A 22986-nucleotide genomic window follows, 5' to 3' on the forward strand; every position below is an offset into this window, starting at 1 on the left:
CCTATCCAAAAATGTAAAGAATATGTCTCATTCAAATTTTCCTCCATCCTCTCTTTTAGCGCCTTGCATCCCTGAAGGCATCACCACTCAGTACAGCCTAACAATCGGCCAGGTGCAGTGGGACATGACCCTTGGTGCTAAATACTACACGGTCAGGGCAGAAACTGATGAGGGTCTCGCATCCACCGATGTTACTAATGACACTTCCGCTGCATTGAATAACATGAAGTGTAGCCAAAAGTATAGTGTTGAAGTCACAGCAAACAACCATGTGTGCAAAGGCACGTCCACCTCTACTGAAGCAGTCACAATACTGACAGGTAGGAAAGCACACTGACATTACTTTGGTTCTTTCTCGATTGGAGCAACAGAAACTTGCTGCTTTCCTTTTGTCTTGTAGTATCATGAGCATCTATAGGCTTTGGGTTGACAAAACAACTTTTGAGAGCGTCACGCTAACTTTGAGAAATTGTAACAGGAATTTTTAGAGTCTAAAATTAATGGTCAGTTAATTAAGAACTTTGATTCTCAGCATGTCCTTTTAAAAACAGAAAATGTAGGCTGTCAGATATTATTGTGTATTTAGGTTTTAATTATGCAGCAAACTACACTATCCGCTTTGCATCATTCAGCTTTTTCTGTCTCTTTTCCTGCACTCAGAGCCTTGCCCGCCCTACAATGTTCAGACAACTGTTAACTGTCAGGAGAACAAGGGAACCGTGTCATGGGAGGCCAGTGTTGGTGCTGTGGCTTACGAGGTTACGCTTGCCGGGCGCGATGGCCACGTGCTGACCTGTCTCACTAACGACACCTACTGTGACATAAAAGGCCTCCACTGTGGTGTTATCTACCTGACCAATGTCATTGCTATTGGAGAGAGGCTCAACAGCTTCAACTCTGACACCGTTCTGCTGGTTGCAGGTACGATACACTCACACACTGGCTTTTATTGGCTATTTTATCACGGTTGAGATATATTAGATCAGAATGATATTATAATTACAATAATAACTTTATATATGTAGCACCCTTAAGAACAGCATTCACAAAGTGCTTTGACAGTTAAAACATGCAGCACATACAATCAAGCGAGATATAGGAGACAAGTCAGAGCAGTCAGTTAAAATAAATAGTAAATATGATAATAAATTAAATGAATAATTAACTAGATTAGCACTCATATCAAGCAAGGGAACTAGACGGTTTGAAGATTAAAGGACAAGATTGAGGGTTAAAATTAAAAGTCAAAAAATCTGAGAATAAAAGAATTAGAGAGGCGACATCACACCAAAGAACCAGGCAGCTAAAATTAAAATAAAACAAGGGAGAACATATAAAGTAAACAGGACATAATACAGAATAAAGCACTAAAACTAAACAAAGCTAAAAGTTAATTTCAAATAATAGCAAGTCTATATAAGTGGGTTTTGAGACGTGATTTAAAAGAAATTACTGCCTCCACAAGCCTTGTCTCCTCAGGCAGGTTGTTCCATATAAACCAGATTAATTTTAGAAAGCATGCTGAATTTTGTCTTTAACAAAATGAATCAAATGGTGGTTAAGTGCTCCTGTTTGTGTGTTTGAGTTAAGAAAGAAAGTTTAAAACCACCTTCATACCTGTTACCTCTGACTGAGGTTTTAGTTTCTGTCGAGTCGACTCACACAGAGAAAGCCTGACGGTGTTGAACGGCCTAAATAATTCAGTCCTCTGACCTGCTAAACGCCGTAAACACTAGAAAAGCTGCACCGGTTAAAACAGAAGCATCCAGTCAAATTTAAAATCCCCTTATAATTTATTGGTTATAGGTCTGGGTCCGGTCTAGTTAGTGGCCTGAGGTCTAGTATATATAATGGATTGAACGAAGCCTCGATTCAGAGAATTTTGCCTCGAGAAATTTTAGTAATTGAATTACTCGAATAACTTTAGGAATCGTTTCACCCCTAATACCAACATTCCCTTCTGTCTGCAGCTCCCTGTGCTCCTGAAAACGTGGCAGCTGAATTGGACTGCTACAACAACACAGCTCTGGTCTCCTGGAACTCAGCCAGGGGAGCAATCTCCTACATGGTGACTGCTGTGTCAAGAGAAGGATACCAGGCGTCATGTAAGGCCGATGATCTTGATCTCCAGTGTGATCTGACAGAGCTGCATTGTGGACAAATGTACCACATCACAATTACAAGCATCGACGACCACTGCCAGACTGAGACACACACTGATGTCGGCTTCAAGACACGTGAGTTGAGCAGCATCTAACGACAGAGGGGCTGGAACCACCGGTCCCAAATCTGTTCTATATTGAAAACTAGAATCATGTGTTCCTGCTTTGTAATACTGAACATGATGTCCAGGCCCCTGTAGACCAATGTATGTTGGAGTGGACCTGCAGTGTGGGACGAGTACCGCCAACTTGTACTGGGAGGAGAAAGAGGGAGTGGAGCTCTACATGGCGACTGCGACCTGCAGCAATGGAATGACTCTGCAGTGCAACTCCACCAACTCCACCTGCCTGTTCTCTGGCCTGAACTGTGCCGAAACCTACGAGTTCTCTGTCACTGCGTACAGCTACATGTGCTACAGTGAAACCAGCAGCACTGTGGAGATTCAGACCGGTAGGAGACATTATCATGAACAGACTGCCTGCTCACATGGATTCATTGAGAGATTTGGGTTTTAGTTTTTGATTGTTTCACAGCCCTCCTAATGTATTTATTGTACATAAAGAAAGAATTGTTCTTCTCCTTCTTCCTTTTCTTTGTAACTAGTTAGGATCAGTGTTATTTCATACAAACTATGCAACCAAAATAAGTGGTTACAAGCTGCATTTTCAAGAATGTCACACTTCCATGATTCTCATTTATCTTTTCAAAATGTGCATCATAATTACATAATTAAATTACCATCTGTCACAACAATTTATTTGTTATTTTATAATGTTTTTATCCAGCATTATTTATTAACTTTCCCTTCTGTAAGGAAATAATCACTGCACTGAAAGAGTCAGTGACACAAAAGCTTCAACAATTCAAAATGAATTTACAACTATTTTAATAATATACAAATCCTTATTAATCCAGTATGCATTTTTAAGAAAAAACACTGAGAAGTCTCTTGTTATAGCTTGTGAAATTTAAATATATGTATTTTCTTTTAACTTTTCTGTGACAGTAGCCTGAAAACCTTTGGATTTCTGACTGCTGAGCTGCTGAACTTAGGAGAACTGTGATGGGCACTTCTCACTTTTTTCCAGCATTTTATTAAGAAAATTATTAAATGATTATTCAAGAAAGCTATTTATGAAATAAATAAAGAAGATATCCTTTTAAGAATACTTTCAGCTTTGTAAATAATAATAATATGAATGTTTTAAACTTGTACTTATTATTTTCCCAAAATTTGGGGAACTAAAACATTTTGGGACAAATTAATTAACAGCACAAACCATATGTGAGCCACAACCGATTTTTTTCAAAGGTTTCTTACATATTTGTGTTGAACTCCTCCTTCACCAGACCCCTGCCAGCCAACAGGCCTGACAGTCAGTGGGTCGTGCTCCAACGCTATGCAGACGGTGATGGTGGAATGGTCTGATGCTCCGGGTGCATTACTCTACGTGTTGACAGCCTCTGGAGACCTGGGATTTAGCACGGCTTTCCAAACCAATGAAACGATGATCGAGGCTGATCTGCCCTGTGGACAAGTCTATACTTTCATCGTAATAGCACAAGATAACCGATGTGACAGTGCTGCGAGCAAACCCGAACAATACAAGACAGGTTTGTGTTTCGTTTCTACTTTTGTGTCTCATTCTGTACAGTGTATTGTGGGCGATTATTAAACAGTTTTCCCTCTGTTTAGGACCCTGCATCCCGGAGCATGTGCAGAGCTTTACGCGGTGTGAGGACAGTGTGGGTGCGGTCAGTTTCGCCACGAGTCCCGGAGCAGAGTCATACGTGGGCATAGCAACGGGACAGGACGGCCACACTCACATGTGCACCACAAACACCAGCACCTGCTTCTTTGATGACCTGCACTGTGGAGAAGTGTACACCGTTCACGTCATCGCCATGGACTACCTGTGCAACAGCATGCCGAGCAACAGCACCACCATACGGATGGGTAAGTTAGCTTTTGAACTGCACATGTCAGCATGTCAAACTGCCCTGCAGCTTTATGTGAAAGCAAATTTCTGGTGGGAATTTTATGAATCTCACATGAAAATGAATAAATTCACTGCAGAATGCCATAATATAGTTATACAAAATGAGAGATTTGAGAGAGGTCCAGCAGGACGACGAGCAAATATATCAGGGGATTAGTGTTGCTCAAAGTAGCAGTATAGAGGCAGTACTATTAGCTAATTGAACTATGAGTCAATCATTAGTCTAGTGTTCCCAAAGTAAGCAGCTTCGAGGCAATTTTGTTTTATATATCATATGTGTAAACTTGTGTGTTGGTTTTGAACTATTGATACGGTAGGACAAAAGACATTTGATGGCATCATCTCACACATTATAACACACATGTTACACTATTTTTAAATGATTAATAGATTAAATATGAAATAATCTCTTTTCCATCTGAACATTTGTCTTCTCTTTTCTCAGCACCGTGCATACCCCAGAACTTGATGTCATCTTTTAACTGCAGTACGAAGGTGAATACTTTAACCTTTTAACTGTTTTTGGAAAAGTTTCTACTGAGTAAATGTTGATCAGTCCAGTCTTTCATCATTTTTGCTCTGTGAAGCATTTCGTAAATTTCAACAGGACTGTACCAATCATTCTGTAATCTTCTTCTCAGGTGGGATCGCTGTCCTGGAATGCCACTGAAACTGCAAAGTCATACATTGTGACTGCAGAGAACATCGATGGCCATAAAGTGTCACTCAGCACCAACGACACCTGGACTTACATTTCTGAGTTCATGTGTGGTCAGGAGTACTTCCTCTCTGTTCAGGCAACGGATTTTGTGTGTACGAGCCGCCCCAGTCCGCCCTCAGTGCTTCGGTCAGGTAGAGTCCTATTTCTTCAGTTTTGTGAAGTGAGCTATTATTTTATTAAAAAGGGGGGGGAGAACATACAGGTAAAAGCCAGAAAATTAGAATATTTTCATAAACTTGATTTATTTCCGTAATTGCGAACAAAAGGTATAACTTTTACATTATATGTAATCATTGCACGCAGACTGATGCACTTCAAATGTTTATTTATTTAATTTTGATGATCATAGGTGGCAACAAATGAAAATCCGACATTCCGTGGGTCAGAAAATTAGAATATTGTGAAATGGGTCAAGTTTGAAGACACCTGGTGCCACCCACTAACCAGCTGATTAACTCAAAACACCTGCAAAGGGCTTTAAATGGTCTCTCAGTCCAGTTCTGAAGCTTACACAAACATGGGGAAGACTTCAGATTTGACAGCTGTCCAAAAGGCAACCATTGACACATTGCACAAGGAGGGCAAGACTCAAAAGGTTATTGCTGAAAAGGTTGGCTGTTCTCAAAGCTCTGTGTCCAAACACATTAATGGAGAGGCAAAGGGTAGGAAAAACTGTGGTAGGAAAAAGTGTACAAGCGACAGGGATCACCGCGCCCTGGTGAAGATTGTGGAAAAAAAACCCATTCAAAAATGTGGGGGAGATTCACAAGGACTGGACTGCTGCAGGAGTCAGTGCTTCAAAATCCACCACCAAGAGACGCATGAAAGACATGGGTTTCAACTGCCGCATACCTCGTGTCAAGCCTCTTTTGAACAAGAAACAGCGCGCAAAGCGTCTCACCTGGGCTAAGGAAAAAAAGAGCTGGACTGCAGCTGAGTGGTCCAAAGTTATGTTTTCTGATGAAAGCAAATTTTGCATTGCCTTTGGAAATCGAGGTCCCAGAGTCTGGAGGAGGACAGGAGAGGCACAGGATCCACGTTGCCTGAAGTCTAGTGTGAAGTTTCCACCATCAGTGATGGTTTGGGGTGCCATGTCATCTGCTGGTGTCGGTCCACTCTGTTTCCTGAGATCCAAGGTCAACGCAGCCGTCTACCAGCAAGTTTTAGAGCACTTCATGCTTCCTGCTGCTGACCTGCTTTATGGAGGTGGGGATTTTATGTTCCAACAGGACTTGGCGCCTGCACACAGTGCCAAATCTACCAGTGCCTGGTTTAAGGACCATGATATTTCTGTACTCAATTGGCCAGCCAACTCGCCCGACCTTAGCCCCATCGAAAATCTGTGGGGTATTGTTAAGAGGAAGATGCAGAATGCCAGACCCAAAAATGCAGAAGAGCTGAAGGCCACTATCAAAGCAACCTGGGCTCTCATAACACCTGAGCAGTGCCAGAAACTGATCGACTCCATGCCACGCCGCATTAATGCAGTCATTGAGGCAAAAGGAGCTCCAACCAAGTATTGAGTACTGTACATGCTCATATTTTTCACGTTCATACTTTTCAGTTGGCCAACATTTCTACAAATCCTGTTTTTGTATTGGCCTCAGGTAATATTCTAATTTTCTGACCCACGGAATGTCGGATTTTCATTTGTTGCCACCTATGATCATCAAAATTAAATAAATAAACATTTGAAGTGCATCAGTCTGCGTGCAATGATTACATATAATGTAAAAGTTATACCTTTTGTTCGCAATTACGGAAATAAATCAAGTTTATGAAAATATTCTAATTTTCTGGCTTTTACCTGTATGTATTTCTAAAAAACAAATACAGACTATCTTTTAAGGTTTCAATTTTTAAACTTACTATATCTGTTGTCACTGAAAACTTGTATTAATCTGAATGCAGTTATCTCTTTAAACCTGCATGTAGGAGCTTTTGCGTGGCCCTCTGGCAGTGAGAATAATTACACAGACCCTGTCACCCTTTACTTATGCTTTTTTAGACTGTTATTCTTCCTGTGTTCTGCATTTGTTCATCTGTAGCATCACAACCTTCTTCTGGACAAACTTGTCATGTAGCCACAGATACAAAATTCAAAACTTTGTTATTCTGCAAAATGCATTCAGATTTACCTGGTGCTGACAGCCTCGTTTTGCAAGGGCTTGAGTATAATTTTTATGTGAAAGTCCTGCACTTAGCTTGGATATACAGACAAACTATAATTGACAACACTTGGGTCACATTTTTTTTTGCTGGTGGACATTGTGTCCCATCATCAAATCAGAATGATATAAAATCTGTGCAACAAGCAATCCCTTTATCTCAGTGAGAACAACTGCAGGCAGACCAGGACAGAGACTCATCCACAGCCTTTGCAAACAGGTCACATAGTCGTTATGATGCCCTTTTCATTTTCATTGAGCCGCTTCTCCTTCCTGCCCTCAGAGTCCTGTCCGCCCACCGACGTCTCCAGCCTCATGAACTGCATGTCCAACATCGCCATGGTGTCGTGGACTGCCTCAGCTGGCGGGAAGTATTACACCGCCACCTTAATTCCCGAAGACGGCCAGAAATACAGCTGCATGTCTGACGGCCAACGGTGCAGCCTGCCCAATGTCCAGTGTGGGCAGAACTACACGGTGATTGTCGTTGCCTCAGACATGTATTGCGACTCTGATCCCAGTGAGCCCGATAACCTGCAGTCAGGTGAGAGATAATTATTGCGTCTTTGTGTGTTTCAGTCTTATTCCTAGTGTATTTTTATTTTTTGAACAGAAGGTGTGCTAATACTTTTTTCGTCTTCACAATAACCATATCCATTATTTGCATACCATATTTGTTATATATGTGTTTTCTTTGTCTTCATTTTATTGTGCATAGACTCAAAGAACACACTGCCATTTCACTTTGCTCATTTGATTTAGCTATTGGTGACAGGTAGTGATATTTTGCATTATAAAAACTGATAGGAGTCAATGTTAAATGGGCAATAAATACTCACATAATGTCAACCATGTTAAGAAGTACACAATTTATCTGTAAAATGGTCCCACTGTTCTCTTTTTGTTCCCGTATGTGTAATCCTTTTCTGTGCTTGGTTCACCTGATACATGTGATACATTTTAAAGGGAGGCTTTCTGTTACTGAAGCTTGTTGAGATGTCGCTGGATAATGAAATCTACTTCAATCTGCTCTTGTCACACTTTTCTTCAGTGCCTTGTGTGCCTACTGATGTGGACGTCAAGATTGACTGCTCCAAAAATGAGGTTGTCGTGTATTGGAGTGCTAGCGACGGGGCTCTGTCTTACAAAGTCGTCGCTCAGAGCACACAAGGATCTGTGTCGTTCTGCGAAACGACAGAAAGAATGTGTACTTTGACCAACCTGACCTGCGGACACCACTACTCTGTCCAGGTGGTGGCGCAGGATGATGTCTGTTCAAGTTTGCCCAGCCCACCTATGTACTTCTATTCAGGTAGAACAACAGGAAGTCAAGATGTTTACATCTGCACATGCTACTGATGTACTGCTCTTGACTTCTGCATGTAATGGGAGTCTTACTATGATCCTTCCTCCCTCCCTTTCTCAGTTCCCTGCACACCAGACATCGGCTCAGTGATTTTGGATTGCTACAAAAACTCAGCTCTCTTGGATTGGGCCTACTCTGAGGGCGCCATGTCCTACAATGCAACAGCTTTGTCCTCTAGTGGCCACGTTTCCACCTGCAGGACCAACTTCACCTTCTGTGAGCTGCCGGGCCTGCTGTGTGGCGAGACCTATGATGTGTTCACTGTGGCCTCAAATGATCAGTGCAGCAGCCCTCACAGCATGAGTCTGCAGTTGGAATCAGGTAAAAAAAAAAAAAAAAAAAAAAGCACAATTTGTAAGCAGTGAAAACAGACTGCAAGTTATGAGGCACCAATTTGCTAAGGTGTCCTACTTCTTTGGCGTTTTTTAATTTAGCACCAGCTGAAATTCTTCTTTATCCAAACTCTACTGACTGTAGTTTTCAGCAGAAACATGCTAAAGCGACATCAGTAAATACTATACCTAACATCGCCGTTAAGAGGTCAAAATGCTTTGCCTAACCTGCTTGTCAAATGGTTGAATAGCTTCTAAAGCCTCCTTCCCCCTATCTTTCCCACATCAGATTAGGAATGGTCTGTGATTATTCCTACACATTTCTGATCCAACAATCTAGCATCCACCTCACATAGTGTTCAGTCAGCAGTGTGGATGTGATAAAGGAATCAGCAACTGAGCATTTCTCTTTGGAACTTATTCATACATAACACAAGTGTTTCTTTCACTTTTTTCGCTAAATGACTGAAAACGTTCAAATATCCCCATATTTAAACAATATTGCTTCTACTCCCCTTTCTGTGACAGACAGCTTTTCACTTTGTGTGGCTCTTCATATCAGATATACTCATCTGGTACAATATAACGATATAGGAACAGTTACCGCTGCAAAATAACAATGGGTCAGAATTTTAAATTGTACTAATATGACAGTGGATATTATTTAACTTGTTTCTTTTCTTTTTTTAATTATTAGTTCGAACAATACTGTTACACTTTAGATACTCAGACATTTGACAGGCAGTCACTTGTGTTATTTTCTTTGTCTTTACCAAATGTTGCCTGAAGTATTTATAATAATGTAATGAAGCCTTATATACTGTAAGCTATAGTGAACATGAATGTCTTTCCTAACAAGAAACAAAACATTTGAAGACATAAACTTGCATTTCAGTTACATATGCATCCTTGTGAAAGATCATGATGGCTGTCAACAGAAGTGTTACGCCTTACATGCTCAGACAAACTGCTTAGATTGGTTAGAGATACATTAGACTATAAACCCTCTGCTAGAAGATGTCAGTCATTAATTTATTTATGCTCAGTGTCATATGAAGTGTCACTTTAGAGTTCTGTTCAGTCATAGTTTATCAACAGGCACCCTGTCGTCTCCTCTTTACATCTGTGGCTGCAACATCTTTGCATTACTCAAAAACCTCCATAGTGAGTTTTTTTTCCCCAACTTCCACTCTCTGTCTTCCATCCAGTGCCATGTCCTCCTGAGGATGTTATGCCTGTGCTGGACTGCTCTACTAACACAGCGCACATAGAATGGCAGCGCAGAGACGATGCTGACCTGTACATTGTCCAAGCCTTCGGTGTGGAGGAACACATGACCGGCTGTGAGACAGCCACCGAGTCCTGTGATCTCCCAGACCTCATGTGTGGCTTCACCTACAACATCAGTGTGATTGCTGTTAACCACGTGTGCAATGTGTCGCAAAGTGAAGTGAAGCAGCTCAAAACAGGTGAGGATAAGTGACCGTATGGGGCCTAACAGCGGGATGGACAGCTATGTTACAGATAAAGCTCAATTTAAAGCAATTCTGGAAATACTTGTATGCTCAATCAGGATAGGAGCACCTATACATATTATACCAGGTGTTCACAGTACTTATAAAAAAGAAAAATGCCATCTTTGTGATATTTTACATACTGCCTAACAATAAAGTATTTCCATGAAGCTGATTGAGCTCCATGTATAGCTAATTACTGGATCTGCTTTATTCGGCACTGATGTTTGTCCCCCTGTGTTCCTTCAGCCCCCTGCATCCCTCAGCGGGTGGAGGCCCGGGTGGATTGTGAATCTGGTGGAGTGGCAGTTTCTTGGGAACGAAGTAAAGGGGGAACACACTACACCTCAGTCGCCCAGGGCAACGGCGGCTATGCTTCCACATGCAACAACAGTGAAACAACTTGCCTGTTCAATGACTTGCTGTGCGGCCTCAACTACTCAATCACTGTTAGTGCTTCAAATGGCGTGTGCAGCAGCGCAGAAAGCTCTGCTGTGGATATTGACACAGGTAGAGTCAAGATTTAATGTACAGTATATAATGTGGAACCTTTGATAGACATGCACAGACACTGTATGCTATACTGCAGCTCTGTTAATACTCTTCTTTATTCATACCTGTCTGTCTGCAGTGCCATGTGTACCACAGAACGTAACAGCAGAGATGATGTGCAGCAGCGACACAGGCATGGTGTGGTGGGAAGAAGGGGAGAGTGTCTCCTCCTACAAGGTGCGAGCTTTTGGACCGGATGGTCACAAAATTGAGTGCCACAGCACTGAAGGCAGTTGTGAGCTCCCCAACATGCACTGTGGTCAGCTCTACAATCTGACAGTGACGGCTCAGGATGGACGCTGCGATAACAGCCACACCGATCTCACCCTGCAGTCAGGTAAATACGGACGCTCATAAACTCATGAACATTGCCTCGAGTCATGGTTGCCTTCACACAGGATTGTGATGCTGATTTTATTACTTTTGTTAATTAACCATGCCTGACGAACGTCAGCGGGGTTACTGCATTCGGTGCGGTATCTGGCTGGCTGGGTAAGTATGTATGTATGTATGTATGTGGCTATGTCCATTCCAATATCTCTGCAAGTGCTGAAGTTAGGATAATCAAACTTGGCACTGAAGATCAGTCTAAGGTCCCCTGCTCAGTTGTGGAGTTACAGGTCAGCAGATCAAGTAGGAAGGGAGATACGTACAATGATCAAAATTGATACATATTGCATCATTTGTATAGGGAGGACAGGGTTTTCGCCAGTAGAGGGCGTGGTTCTGCCCTCTACTGAGGGCTCGTCTAGTTGCTGTTCAGAAGGCTCAGGGTGTCCTGGTAGCCCAACTGGTTGAGCAGGTGACCTATAAATGAATTTAGCCCATGGCCATTTGCTGCAAGTCCTCTCTCCATTCTTCTCTCCACTGTTGTATGTAATGAAGCCTAACGGACGGAAAAAAAATAAAAAATGGAATTCAGAAGGCAGACAGCTAACATTGCAGTCCTGTCTCAAGAGTACATACCAGTCCTCCAGACAAGTATTTGCCCTCCTATAGATATCTTCTATTTTTGCACATTTGTCACATTTAAAGGAAAAGTTCTGTCCACTCTCACCTTGCTCTGTGTGAAAAAGTTGCCCTCTTAGGTACCAGTCTACCATCTCATTACATTCATTTGGCAGTTGGGTTCAGTTTCACCAGCCACACTCATATATGATTGCAGACAGGCTTGTTGAATGTAAACATCATTTAACTAAAACCTGTCTGGTATTATGAAGTAGCTGAAGGATCTCAAAAGCAGCACATGATGCCACACTCGAAACAGATTAAAGAACATATGTGAAACAAACTCATTGACATTCATCAGTCTGAAAGGGTTACAAAGTCATTGCTGAGGTTCTGGGACTCCAGAGAACCACACTGAGACACATTATCCACAAATGGAGAAACATGGAACAGTGGTGAAGCTTCCCAGGTGCCAGCGTTTTCTATTAGAAGAGCTTAGCTTTCTGTGAGCGGAGCGCGTTTTATTGGTCAATATCACAATCAGTTATGTTTATACAGTCAAAATTGTGAGCGCTGTTAAAATATATTTCATTTTCCCGCCCTCATACTGCCTGAACTGTCAAGACTGAACGTAGGGCTACTTTTACGTTTTCACCAATTCAGTCGAGATCTCTCTGTAACACTTTTATCACCACGTGTGTCGGACCTCTTCCTCTCCTCCAACCTTGAAGCCCCTTGATATTAATTATCTTCAAGAACAAATCTAATGCAGTGTGTGAAGATTTTTGCCCAGTCTAAAGCAAAAAAAAAAAAAAAAAATCCACATAGAAATGACTAGTCTTCTAACATGTATGAAGGTTTCTCCTAGTTGGCAAAAAGTATGACTCATACACTATCACATGCTTACAGTGTGTCTGAGAAGTATATTAAGTTGACCTGTTATGGATAATTATTATATGTTAGTGACATGAATTGTCTTAACTTGTCATATATGCACATTATTAAACCATAGTGCACAAATCTTACTTTTTGTGTTTTCTTTTTCCCCTTTTCCAGTGCCTTGTAAGCCAACCAGTGTCAAAGCTGCCCTACGCTGCCACTCAAACTCTGTTGCAGTCACATGGGAGCAAGGCAGCGGAGGACGCTCCTATGTTGCAGTGGCTGTCGCAGCAGATGGAAGTCACCAGACTGAGTGTAACAACACTATGACGTACTGTGATCTAACCAGCCTGCAGTGTGGACAGACCTACAACATAAGCGTGTTCTCCCAGGATGAGTCCTGTTCCAGTATTGTCAGTGACGAGGCTTACGTACGGACAGGTATTGTAAACACTGTGGGAGGCAGATATAAAGACCTGTTGGGTCAGTATGTAATTGTGGGACTTTCTGTAACATAGTTGCAGGTATCATAGTTGAAAGTTTTGTTTTCAGGCCTAAAATCAACATGGCCTATAACCAAACAGCACATGGCATTTTTAGAGAAAGATTCTTCCAAAATATTCTCTATACAATTTGAGTAAAATTGAAATTAAAAGTTATTTATAAAGATATTGTAGTAAACCTGTTGACATGCCATAAATCCACACTTGACTCACACACTACTTTATATTAAATAACTCAGAAAGCCTTGGAGTCTTGCCAGTCTTTTCTTCAGGAGGAAATGACATCATGTGGAGCAGGTCATGAGAGGTGTTTTTGTAATAACGGGTAACTTAGTTGAAAAAGATTTCTCGGACACAGATACAATTTGTTACTCTCTGTATAAAATTTGATTTTTTGCCAAATTTTATATTTTGATTATATCAACTTAAAAAGAACATAATCAAAACTATTTTTGAATAATCTCATTTAATTATTGTTTAGCTAATTAGAAGGTTATTGTTCTTAAATTTAGATGGTCATTCAGTTGACATTTTAGTGATATCCAGTCATTTTTATATTAAGTGAGTGTTTCCATAATAAATAATAATTATAGAATATGTATAGACATGATCATAATGAACATAAAAAACTTTTTTTTTTAACTTTTAATAAAAATGTATGCAAGATAAATCCAATGGACTTCTGAAGTCCCTCAATTATATGTTGACCTTGTTACTAATCACTAATATTCACTCGATCCCTCCCTTCTCCTCTCTCAGCTCCCTGTACACCTCAGAATGTGACCGTCGATGCACAGTGTGATGAAGATGCCATGGTGGTGTCTTGGTCCCCCAACCCTGATGCCAGGTATTTCCATGTGGCGGCAGTGAGCAACACTATGGCGAGACTCTACTGTAACTCCAGCGGCACCATGTGCACTCTGAACAATCTACCTTGTGGACAGAGCTACAACGTTACTGTGCTGTCTGTTAGAGATGATTGTGAGAGCAAACCAAGCCGAGTGGTAGAGACCTCTTCAGGTAAACTTCAAGCAGTCAAACATTTTCTCAAATTTCATATTGACACATATTAATGTCTTGAAGATATTATGCATTTTATTCATGTATTTGTACACATTAATTGAATCATTTTTTTCAAGTTGAGGTAAAACAGCACTCACAAGCTCATATGTATCCTCAGTTTAAGGCAGTGTTGATTATATTTCAACAAATCATTTTGTACATTACAAGTAAAAAAGACTATTATAGAGAGAAGCACAACAACTATGTGACTAAGCATTAAATAAAACTAAAGTCATATAAAAATGCAAATTTACCTTGTGCTCACTATCTTCAGAATGATAGAAGTCTGCATTATTGAAAGGGCAGAGGAATAACTTTCACAAATGCTTCTTTGTCCTTTTTAAATTTTAGCACCTTTTTATCCCAACAAATTGCCCATCCATCTCTCTGAAATGTAGATTTTCTCTCAAGCTGCATGCTCATTGTCTCGCCTTTCATTCTCAACAGTCCCATGTGTGCCCATGAATGCTAAGGGTGATCTGGACTGCGTCTCAAACTCTGCTTGGGTATCCTGGGACGACTCAAAAGGAGCAACCAGCTACTTCGTGCTGGCTCAGTCAGCCGGCGGTCACAGCTCCAACTGCACTGCCTCATCCTCTCACTGTAATGTCCCAGACCTGAAATGTGGGACACTTTACACCTTCCATGTCACTGCTATGAACAAGCACTGCAGCAGTAATCACAGCGCCACCTTTGAGATTGAGACAGGTATGCAACAAGAATCTCTACTGTCAAAATACCAGCTAAGTGTTGTGTAGTTTTGTGCGTTTCATAGGTTACTTGGAAAAATTCTCATATTTTACCATGTCAAAGCAACAAAACTTAAGTAAAACTAAAGTAAAGCAGTACATCTTTTCTGGCACACCGACACTGCTGCATCAACAGCTTTGGGTTGTGACCCCTAACAGTGTGTAGTTCCATGTATCACAGCAAACATTTTTTATCAGTGACTTACCTCTCTTGTAGCTGAATAATTGTCCATTATTATTATTTTAAAAAAACAAAAAAAACAAAACAAGGATGCGAGTAAGCTGTCCAGAAATCCACCCATCCATCATCTATACACCACTTAATCCTCATTAGGGTGGCAGGGGCCTGGAGCCTATCCCAGCTGACTTAGGGTGAAGGCAGGGGACATCCTGGACAAGTCACCAGTCTATCACACAGCTACATATAGAGACAAACAGTCACACTCACATTCACACCCATGGACAATTTAGAATAATCAGTTAACCTCAGCGTGTTTTTGGACTGTGGGAGGAAGCCAGAATACCCGAAAAAACCCACGCATGCACAAGAAGAACACGCAAACTCCATGCAGAAAGATCCCAGGCCGAGACGCGAGCCAGGGATCTTCTGGCTGCTAGGAGACAGTGCTAACCACCGAGCTACTGTGCAGCCCCTGTCAAAAAAATGTATTACAGTTTCTGCAGTCAAGCAATAATTTACCTGTGACCCTTCAAATTCATCCAGTGACCACCTGCAGTATTTCTCACCCCTCTGCTGGTAAGAGCTGGGTGATGTTTTAAGTTAACAATTGATCATTTGTAATCACATTAGAATTAGAATACAATAACAGGCTAAAAATTGCAGAAACTTTGTCTTACAAATTGATATCTGTGCTTCCATCAGCTGACTGGAAGAGTCAAAAGCAGTGAGTATTGTAGGTTAGCATCTTGTGACTGTAGCTGGTAAAGAACTACTGCTAGAAAGCACCTGTGAAGCCTTTTAGAAAGTCAGCCTTTGTGCAAGATTAGGTAACAGAATCATTTTAATTATTTTATTTTGCTCATATTTTCTGAAGCAGTTTTTCGTATTATTTTCTGTGTACACTCTTTCCCTTAGGGCCTTGTGCTCTAACATCCGTCAACGCAACGACTGAGTGCCACAACGACACCATCCTGGTTGAATGGGAGGATACAGTGGACATGCCCCTCTACCTGGTGACCGCTGAGGCCGACGACCAAACCACCATTTCCTGTAAAAGCACTTCAAATAAATGTTTGCTCGAGAATGTGGTCTGTGGCACGCACTACAGCATCATAGTATCAGCTTCTTCTGATAAGTGCAGCACCCTCAGAAGCCCTCCAAGGAAGATTAAAACAGGTATTTTTCAGTTCACCGGTGTTGTCTTATCTTCTTAATTACTCACTGAGAGGAAAAACCACAGTAGATGCTAAGTGCTGTTGAGAAATTTAAGGTTATTTTGCCTTCTTTAGTACCCTGTGCCCCAGAAAATGTGACAGCAGTGCCGTCATGCGAGGAGAATGGGGCGACAGTGACATGGGCAAAGTCGCCTGTGGCCAGATCCTATCACCTGACAGCCACAGGAGAAGATGGACATGTCGTGAACTGCAGCAGTTCAGTGAACAACTGCTCCTTGGCTGATCTTCACTGTGGCCAGATGTACAACTTCAGCATCACTGCCAGGGGAGACGACTGCACCAGCTATCCCAGCATTTCGTCCTTCAGAACAGGTAAGGCAGCGGTGATCAGTTATTTTCTGGTGTTCTTAATTAGTTTTTTTCTGTTGGACGAAACACCAAGAGGCTTAAGGTTCAATCTAATGTTCAGTCATTACTACGGTACCATGAATTGAACTAGCAGCACTTTCACTGGGTGTTTACCGTAGATTAGTCTACGAATGGTGATGGATGAAAACACCACAGCTGCTAGAGTGTGTAAAGTCATTAATAATTTGATAGAAAATTACTCGACAACAATTCCGAAGATGAGCATTTTTCTGTATTAATCACCTTCTATCGATAATAACAAGCAATCAGTTGACTAACTGCCAATACAGCCCGATCTCACGAGGATTCGTGAAACTGTCACGTAAATTTTTGTTTCGGTTCCGTGCGCACCAACACGATTTCGTCATGTTTTTCGTGCCGCTCACCACGAAATGCGCACCAATGTATTTTAAACGGCGGACTTTTCGTGCCACTCAGAACGTGTTTCAAACGAATGTGTATATTATATTTTTAATGTAAAACCGTGGCGAATCCAACGCTATATTTTGCATGACATCGTCCCTAACCATAACCTAACCATAACCTAACCATAAGCCGGTGGTACACTTACCAATTTGCATAGGAATTTAAAGAATGTCCGGCGGCCGGCGGCCGCAAACGCGATCACACAAGCACTATACGCCGATGGACAGCTTAGATCGTCATGAATCCACCGGTATAAACCACTTTCAGATGTGATTACCACAGTGGGTTTCGTTGTGAGCAACACGAAAAACATTTCGTGGTGAGCGACACGAAAAACATGACGAAATCGTGTTGGTGCGCACGAAACCGAAACAAAAACTTACGTGACAGTTTCACGAATCCCCGTGAGACCGGGTTGGCCAATAATTGGTAGATACATTCATAATGACAATACCTGTTAGTTGCCACTCTAATAAAGTTCTAATTTTAACCTTTAGGGAAGCTGCAAAGACAGCAAGTGCCATGATGCTTCTTTTTGTTAGATTTTATCCTGTAATGTGGGAACAGTTTGTATTGACTTCCTAGAAGCTTGGTGTCCTTCTTTTATTGTTCTCTGTAATAATCTTCGTTGCTGCTACTTGCTGCTTTATTACTGAATGAAATGATGTATCTGGAGCACAGAGTGTTTTCATATTTAAAGATGAGGTTTTTGATATTTTGCATTTGATGGTGTTTCATCCTTAGTCCTTCGAAATTTGCTGTAGTGGTGTGTTTTCTTGGTATTTCTGGTGATACGGTGAATTTACTGACCTGGAGTATGGGTCTGCAAAGGTAAGTCAGCCCAGAGCATTTTATAGGGATGTCAGAGGATGGATCAAAGGGTAGGGAGGGGGCTGTATGTAACTACGAAGGTAAACAGAGGTTTATTTGCATACGGTTGCTAATCAGTGACAGAGGGTAAGACAACAGAACAAAGGGCATTTGAATGAAGGGGTCTGGCAAATAATTGCAGATAGCAAAGGTGTGACAACAAAAGGTAAGAGGGGGATCTGGCAGACAGGAGCACCTAACAAAAGATGAAATAATTGTGGATAACCCTGGGAAATGGACTGATGGAGTGACATGTGACGGTAAGTATCTGGAGCAAAAGGTGTGGTATTTCTTCATCAATGGAAACCTGCTGGTATAGTGGCAGAAAGGAAACAAGAGTGAGAGAAGGGAGGGTGTGACAACATACTGTAGGTCTGGTAAGATATACAGTTACAGTATGTCATTTTGTATGTGTCTCATTGGAGTTAACACTAAAGCACTCACACTTCTGATTGGATGTTCTGAATGAATAGCTACTCATTATTTGAGTTCTGGTCAGCAAACATGCGTCAGGTTTCCTTGATAATTAAATTCAGAAACTGCAGACTGGTTACATGCTTAATTCCCTCACAGCGGTCCTTCCCTCTCTTTCCTCTCAGTGCCCTGTGCACCCTCTGGACTCGCAGTGGATCTCGACTGTCGCACAAACTCTGCCATGCTGTCTTGGACTGCCAGTGAAGGCGCCATGGAGTATTTTAGCTGTGCACAGCCTATGGACGGAGACGCCCTCTACTGTGGCAGCAATATTACTTCCTGCACCTTCAAAGGCCTTGAGTGTGGTGACATTTACAATTTCTCTGTTCAAGCCTCAAACGGCATCTGCAACAGCTCATTTAGTCCCCCTCTGCAGATGGGAGCAGGTAATTACATAGTACATCATACCCACATGCAACTGTCAAATAGCAATGCTCCTGTTTCTTCACTGTGTACAGATGACTTATAAAGGAGCAGATTTTGTGGAAGAAAATCACTGTTCATGTCTTATGTCTAGTCCTATCCACATTTCCAGTTTCACTTGTAAAATACTATCTCCTTCCTCTTCAGCTCCATGCCCTCCAACTTATCTGGATGTCCATATGCAGAGGATAGACGAAATGTTCTGGGCCATGATATCATGGGACAGAGTCAATTGTTCTGATGTCAAATACTTGGCGGAAATAATCGGACGAATCAACAACAACCCACAAACCTTGATGAACATCTCTTCCTATTGGCTGCCATTGCCATACTTTGAGTTTCCGATGCCTTGTAGCACAGCTTATAATGTGACTGTCCGCTCCAAAAACTCAGCTGGGGTCAGCGAGCCATCCCGTATGTTCAGTGGAGTCACAGGTACTCATTCTTGACTTTATTCATAAAGGACTCTTGTTAGTAACATTTACATATTAGCATGAAAATTGCGTTTTCTTTTTTTTTTCCTAAAAATGTAAATTCCCATATCTAGTATGTTATAAACATGTATGAAGTATTTTGACACTCATTACAAATGCTTAATGGGGAAACTTTAACAACATGCTGTCTAAATATTAGCTGAGCAGATTTTTGCCTCATAATAAATGTTTTGAATATAACATCCCTCAGTGTTTTTCCTTTTCCTTTCCCAGTCCCCTGCCCTCCACAGAACTTAAGATACACTGGTGACAGACAGTCTGCTGTGCTGTCCTGGGATGCGTCAGTGTTTGCCACATGGTACACGGTCACCTCCGTAGTGGACGGAGTCCGTGTGACGCTTTGCAACACCACTGAGATCTCCTGTGTTGTCTCCAACTTCAATCCTAATACCACTGAAGTGACAGCTAGCAATGATGTAGGGGAGAGCAACCCCAACGGAAATATAACAGGTCAGACACAGAACAACAATGTGTAGTCAAGGGCCTCCTATGTGTACTTTAGTACAGTGCTTGATTAAATGTTACGTTCCACTACTGCAGAATGGATCCAGTCAAGTTCAGTTTCTGAAATTGTTTAATGTGAAGGTGTGTCTTCTTCCTTAGGTCCAATGAGTGCTCGCAGAAGAAGAGATCTACGGACCACTCAGGTCGTTGCTCATTTAGAAGAAAGTAAGTGTAGGGTTGTTCATGTGTTACACAACCTAAAGATGTTTTTTAACATCTTATCAATCAACTGCTTCTCTCTCATCTCCGTCTCTGTTAGATCTTGAAATGCCAGAAGAACTGACGGTAACAGCTAAAGGAGTTTCCTTGTATGTGAAATGGAAGGCAGTGAAAGGCGCAACCGAGTACACAGTCATCATTAATGAGAAGCCGAGAGAGGAGCTGAGCAGCCCGACACCTGTAGTGAGAAGTGTGGAAGGTACCTCTCACAGAGAGACTGGCCTCAAACCCTGGACTAGATACTGTGTTAAGGTGGCAGCCAAAAATGTCATCAACCAAAGCAACTACTCTGACAAGTGCACAAACACTACGGCCTCTTAATGAAATCAACACACCTTCACTTACACTGACACTGGACTAAAGACAAATACCATTATATGGGTTCTTTATTTGTCTTCTCCACTCACTAGCTGCCATATCAGAATTGTTACTGGTTTGATCTTTGAGAACTTTAGCAAGATAATTGCAAAAACATGGTAATCACATCTACAAAGCAATAATGAAATTCCTCTGATTTGGGGAACCACTTTCATGTCACACACAAACACTGATCAAGCCTCTTGAGAACCTTTAGATTTAAATGCTTATGAATCTTTGTTAGCAATAATTTGAATACATTTTCATATTTGTGGCTGATATCATAGCAGCATGTGACATTATAGCTGTGTAATAAAGTATTGCTGAGATTATATTTATCTAAAATGCTTATATTTTTGAGATCAGTTATTAGATTCTCTGAATGATTTTTAAGCCCCAAAAATGTAGTGTAAACTAATAACTGATAATTTATCAAGCAATATTTTTAAAACCATTCAGTATATTTTCTTTATGATGTGATAAGACTTCTCGTTTTGTGAACACTTTGACAGATCTTTTTAACTATTCCAGAAAAAAGGAATAAATTAATATCTGTGAAACATTAAATCACCCCCTGTATAAAATGCAGTGTTGAAAAATGTCTTTTTTAAAGTCTCTGTGTGTGTATCTGATACATCCATGTGGTCATGGATTAGTTATTGAGTTTGCAGGGCTTCATTTAACTCAAGGTAAAAAGTGTCATAGTATATGAACTTTTTATTGTCTGAATTCAAGAAATTCATCAATGTGCAGACTGGTGTAAGTTTCAGAAATGTCAAAAAACAGTCATAATTTAAAGTCACCCAAAAGTTATTTTATTAAATATGGACATGAACTTCATATCATGCAGAATGATTTTCAGTCAGATGTTTAAACACACTGTAACATGCAAACTAAATGCTCATTACTGATTTGTCTTTTCTCATGAGAATCTCATCATATAGTCTACAGCAGCCTGTTTAAACACCAAAAAGCTTCTGTGTAACACAACACAGAGTATCTGCACACACTTTGTGAATATAATTCTTTTTCTGTTTAAGACTTTAACATGAAAAGTTTCACGTTCTTTCTTCAGCAGAATGAATGCACAATACAGCTGAGTTTTGAATAAAGCACAGTATTATTTACAACAATTAACACATCAAAAATAAAACCTCACAGAACCGATTTGGAAGGGGCAACAGACGTATGTTGAATCATGTGAAAAAGATATACATCTTTCATAATTATGAAAAGAGTTATTCATCTTCTCCAGAATTCACAATCTTTAGAAAAACCACTTACATTTAAATTGTGGATCCCGCTGTAAAAAGTGGTAACTTCATGTGTCTTCATTAATAACAGAAGAATTTGCATTCAAACTAAAGTTCACGAATGTTCAACACACTGAAGGGACGTGTGGGGAAAGAGCACTGACAGTTTGTTTTCAAAGTGCAGCAGTTTAAATTCTGCATGTGTTTTTCTCTACTGTCCTGCCATAGTAAAACATCAGCAATGTTCAACTTTTGACTGTGTCCATTAAAATGTGTTGAGGCCTGACAGTAAAACCAAGGAGTTTACTTCACCTTTAATTAGACTGACTTCATCTTTATCACTTAAGACAGTTAATGAACAATGTGTTGCTTAGCTCTTCATTACTTTGGTGTCACGAGAGCCGGGCTGCAGTATCTGAAGACTGACAATGAGTGAAACGGCTCTTCTAAACCAGGGGTAGGAGAAGGCATAGATCAGAGGATTGAAAGTGGAGTTACAAAGGAACACCCAGCTTTGAGGTGATGAATTAGCACTTGAGCTGCCCTGTTCTGGTGGAGAAATCCAGTAGCATGGAGCGATACACAATACAAAAACAAGAACAACAATTCCAAGAGATGTGGCTGCCCTCAGCTCAGATTTCTTAATAACTACTGCTTTTGATTTGACAGATCCAATCTGAGATCGTATTACACGTGCGTGTGACACAGCCACCACAAACACACTGATTACAGTAACAGGGACAAAAAAGGTGACAATCAAGTCTACTGTCCCTGAAATGAAGTGTATATTAGTTGCACATTCTTGATAGCATGAATTGGACATATCTGTTAGTACGAAATGGTCTTTCAGCATGACAAAGCTGTAAAGAACAGAGCAGATCCAACAGAGACACACACAGATTGTAACTCTGCTCATTGTTATCAGGGAGGAGTAGAGCAGAGGTTTGCATATGGCCACATAACGGTCCACTGTTATGAGAACCATGTTCCCCACAGAGGCAGAGGTCAGGATGAAGGACGACAGGAAGAAAAGATCACATGTGACTTTCCTCCTAAACCAGCAGAACTGCAGGTCGACTGCGATCGGCATCACTGTGGCGCCCACGAGCAAATCAGACACAGCCAGGGAGAGGATGAGGAAGTTTGTGGGTGTGTGGAGCTGCCTTGAGAGTGAGATTAGGATTAATGATAATTTCTTAACAGCCCTAATATTCAGCGCAACGGTTTAAAAAAAACAACAGTTAC

The 22986-nt window shown here is 41.1% G+C and overlaps 1 protein-coding gene across 1 annotated transcript; it reads left to right on the forward strand.

Annotated features, from left to right (window-relative positions):
- Nucleotides 1-10903: 10903 nt before the first annotated feature.
- On the forward strand, nucleotides 10904-21076 carry LOC127533789 (fibronectin type III domain-containing protein 7-like). Its single transcript, XM_051947743.1, has 11 exons — nucleotides 10904-11153; nucleotides 12821-13084; nucleotides 13906-14166; nucleotides 14656-14916; nucleotides 16054-16314; nucleotides 16428-16685; nucleotides 18617-18877; nucleotides 19062-19349; nucleotides 19622-19858; nucleotides 20012-20077; nucleotides 20172-21076. Exons 1-11 carry the CDS (start codon nucleotides 10928-10930, stop codon nucleotides 20450-20452), a joined length of 2664 nt encoding a protein of 887 aa, XP_051803703.1. The 5' UTR covers nucleotides 10904-10927; the 3' UTR covers nucleotides 20453-21076.
- The last annotated feature ends 1910 nt before the right edge of the window (nucleotides 21077-22986 follow it).

This window comes from Acanthochromis polyacanthus, chromosome 4 (genome assembly GCF_021347895.1).
Source record: "Acanthochromis polyacanthus isolate Apoly-LR-REF ecotype Palm Island chromosome 4, KAUST_Apoly_ChrSc, whole genome shotgun sequence".
Taxonomy (NCBI): Eukaryota; Metazoa; Chordata; class Actinopteri; family Pomacentridae; genus Acanthochromis; species Acanthochromis polyacanthus.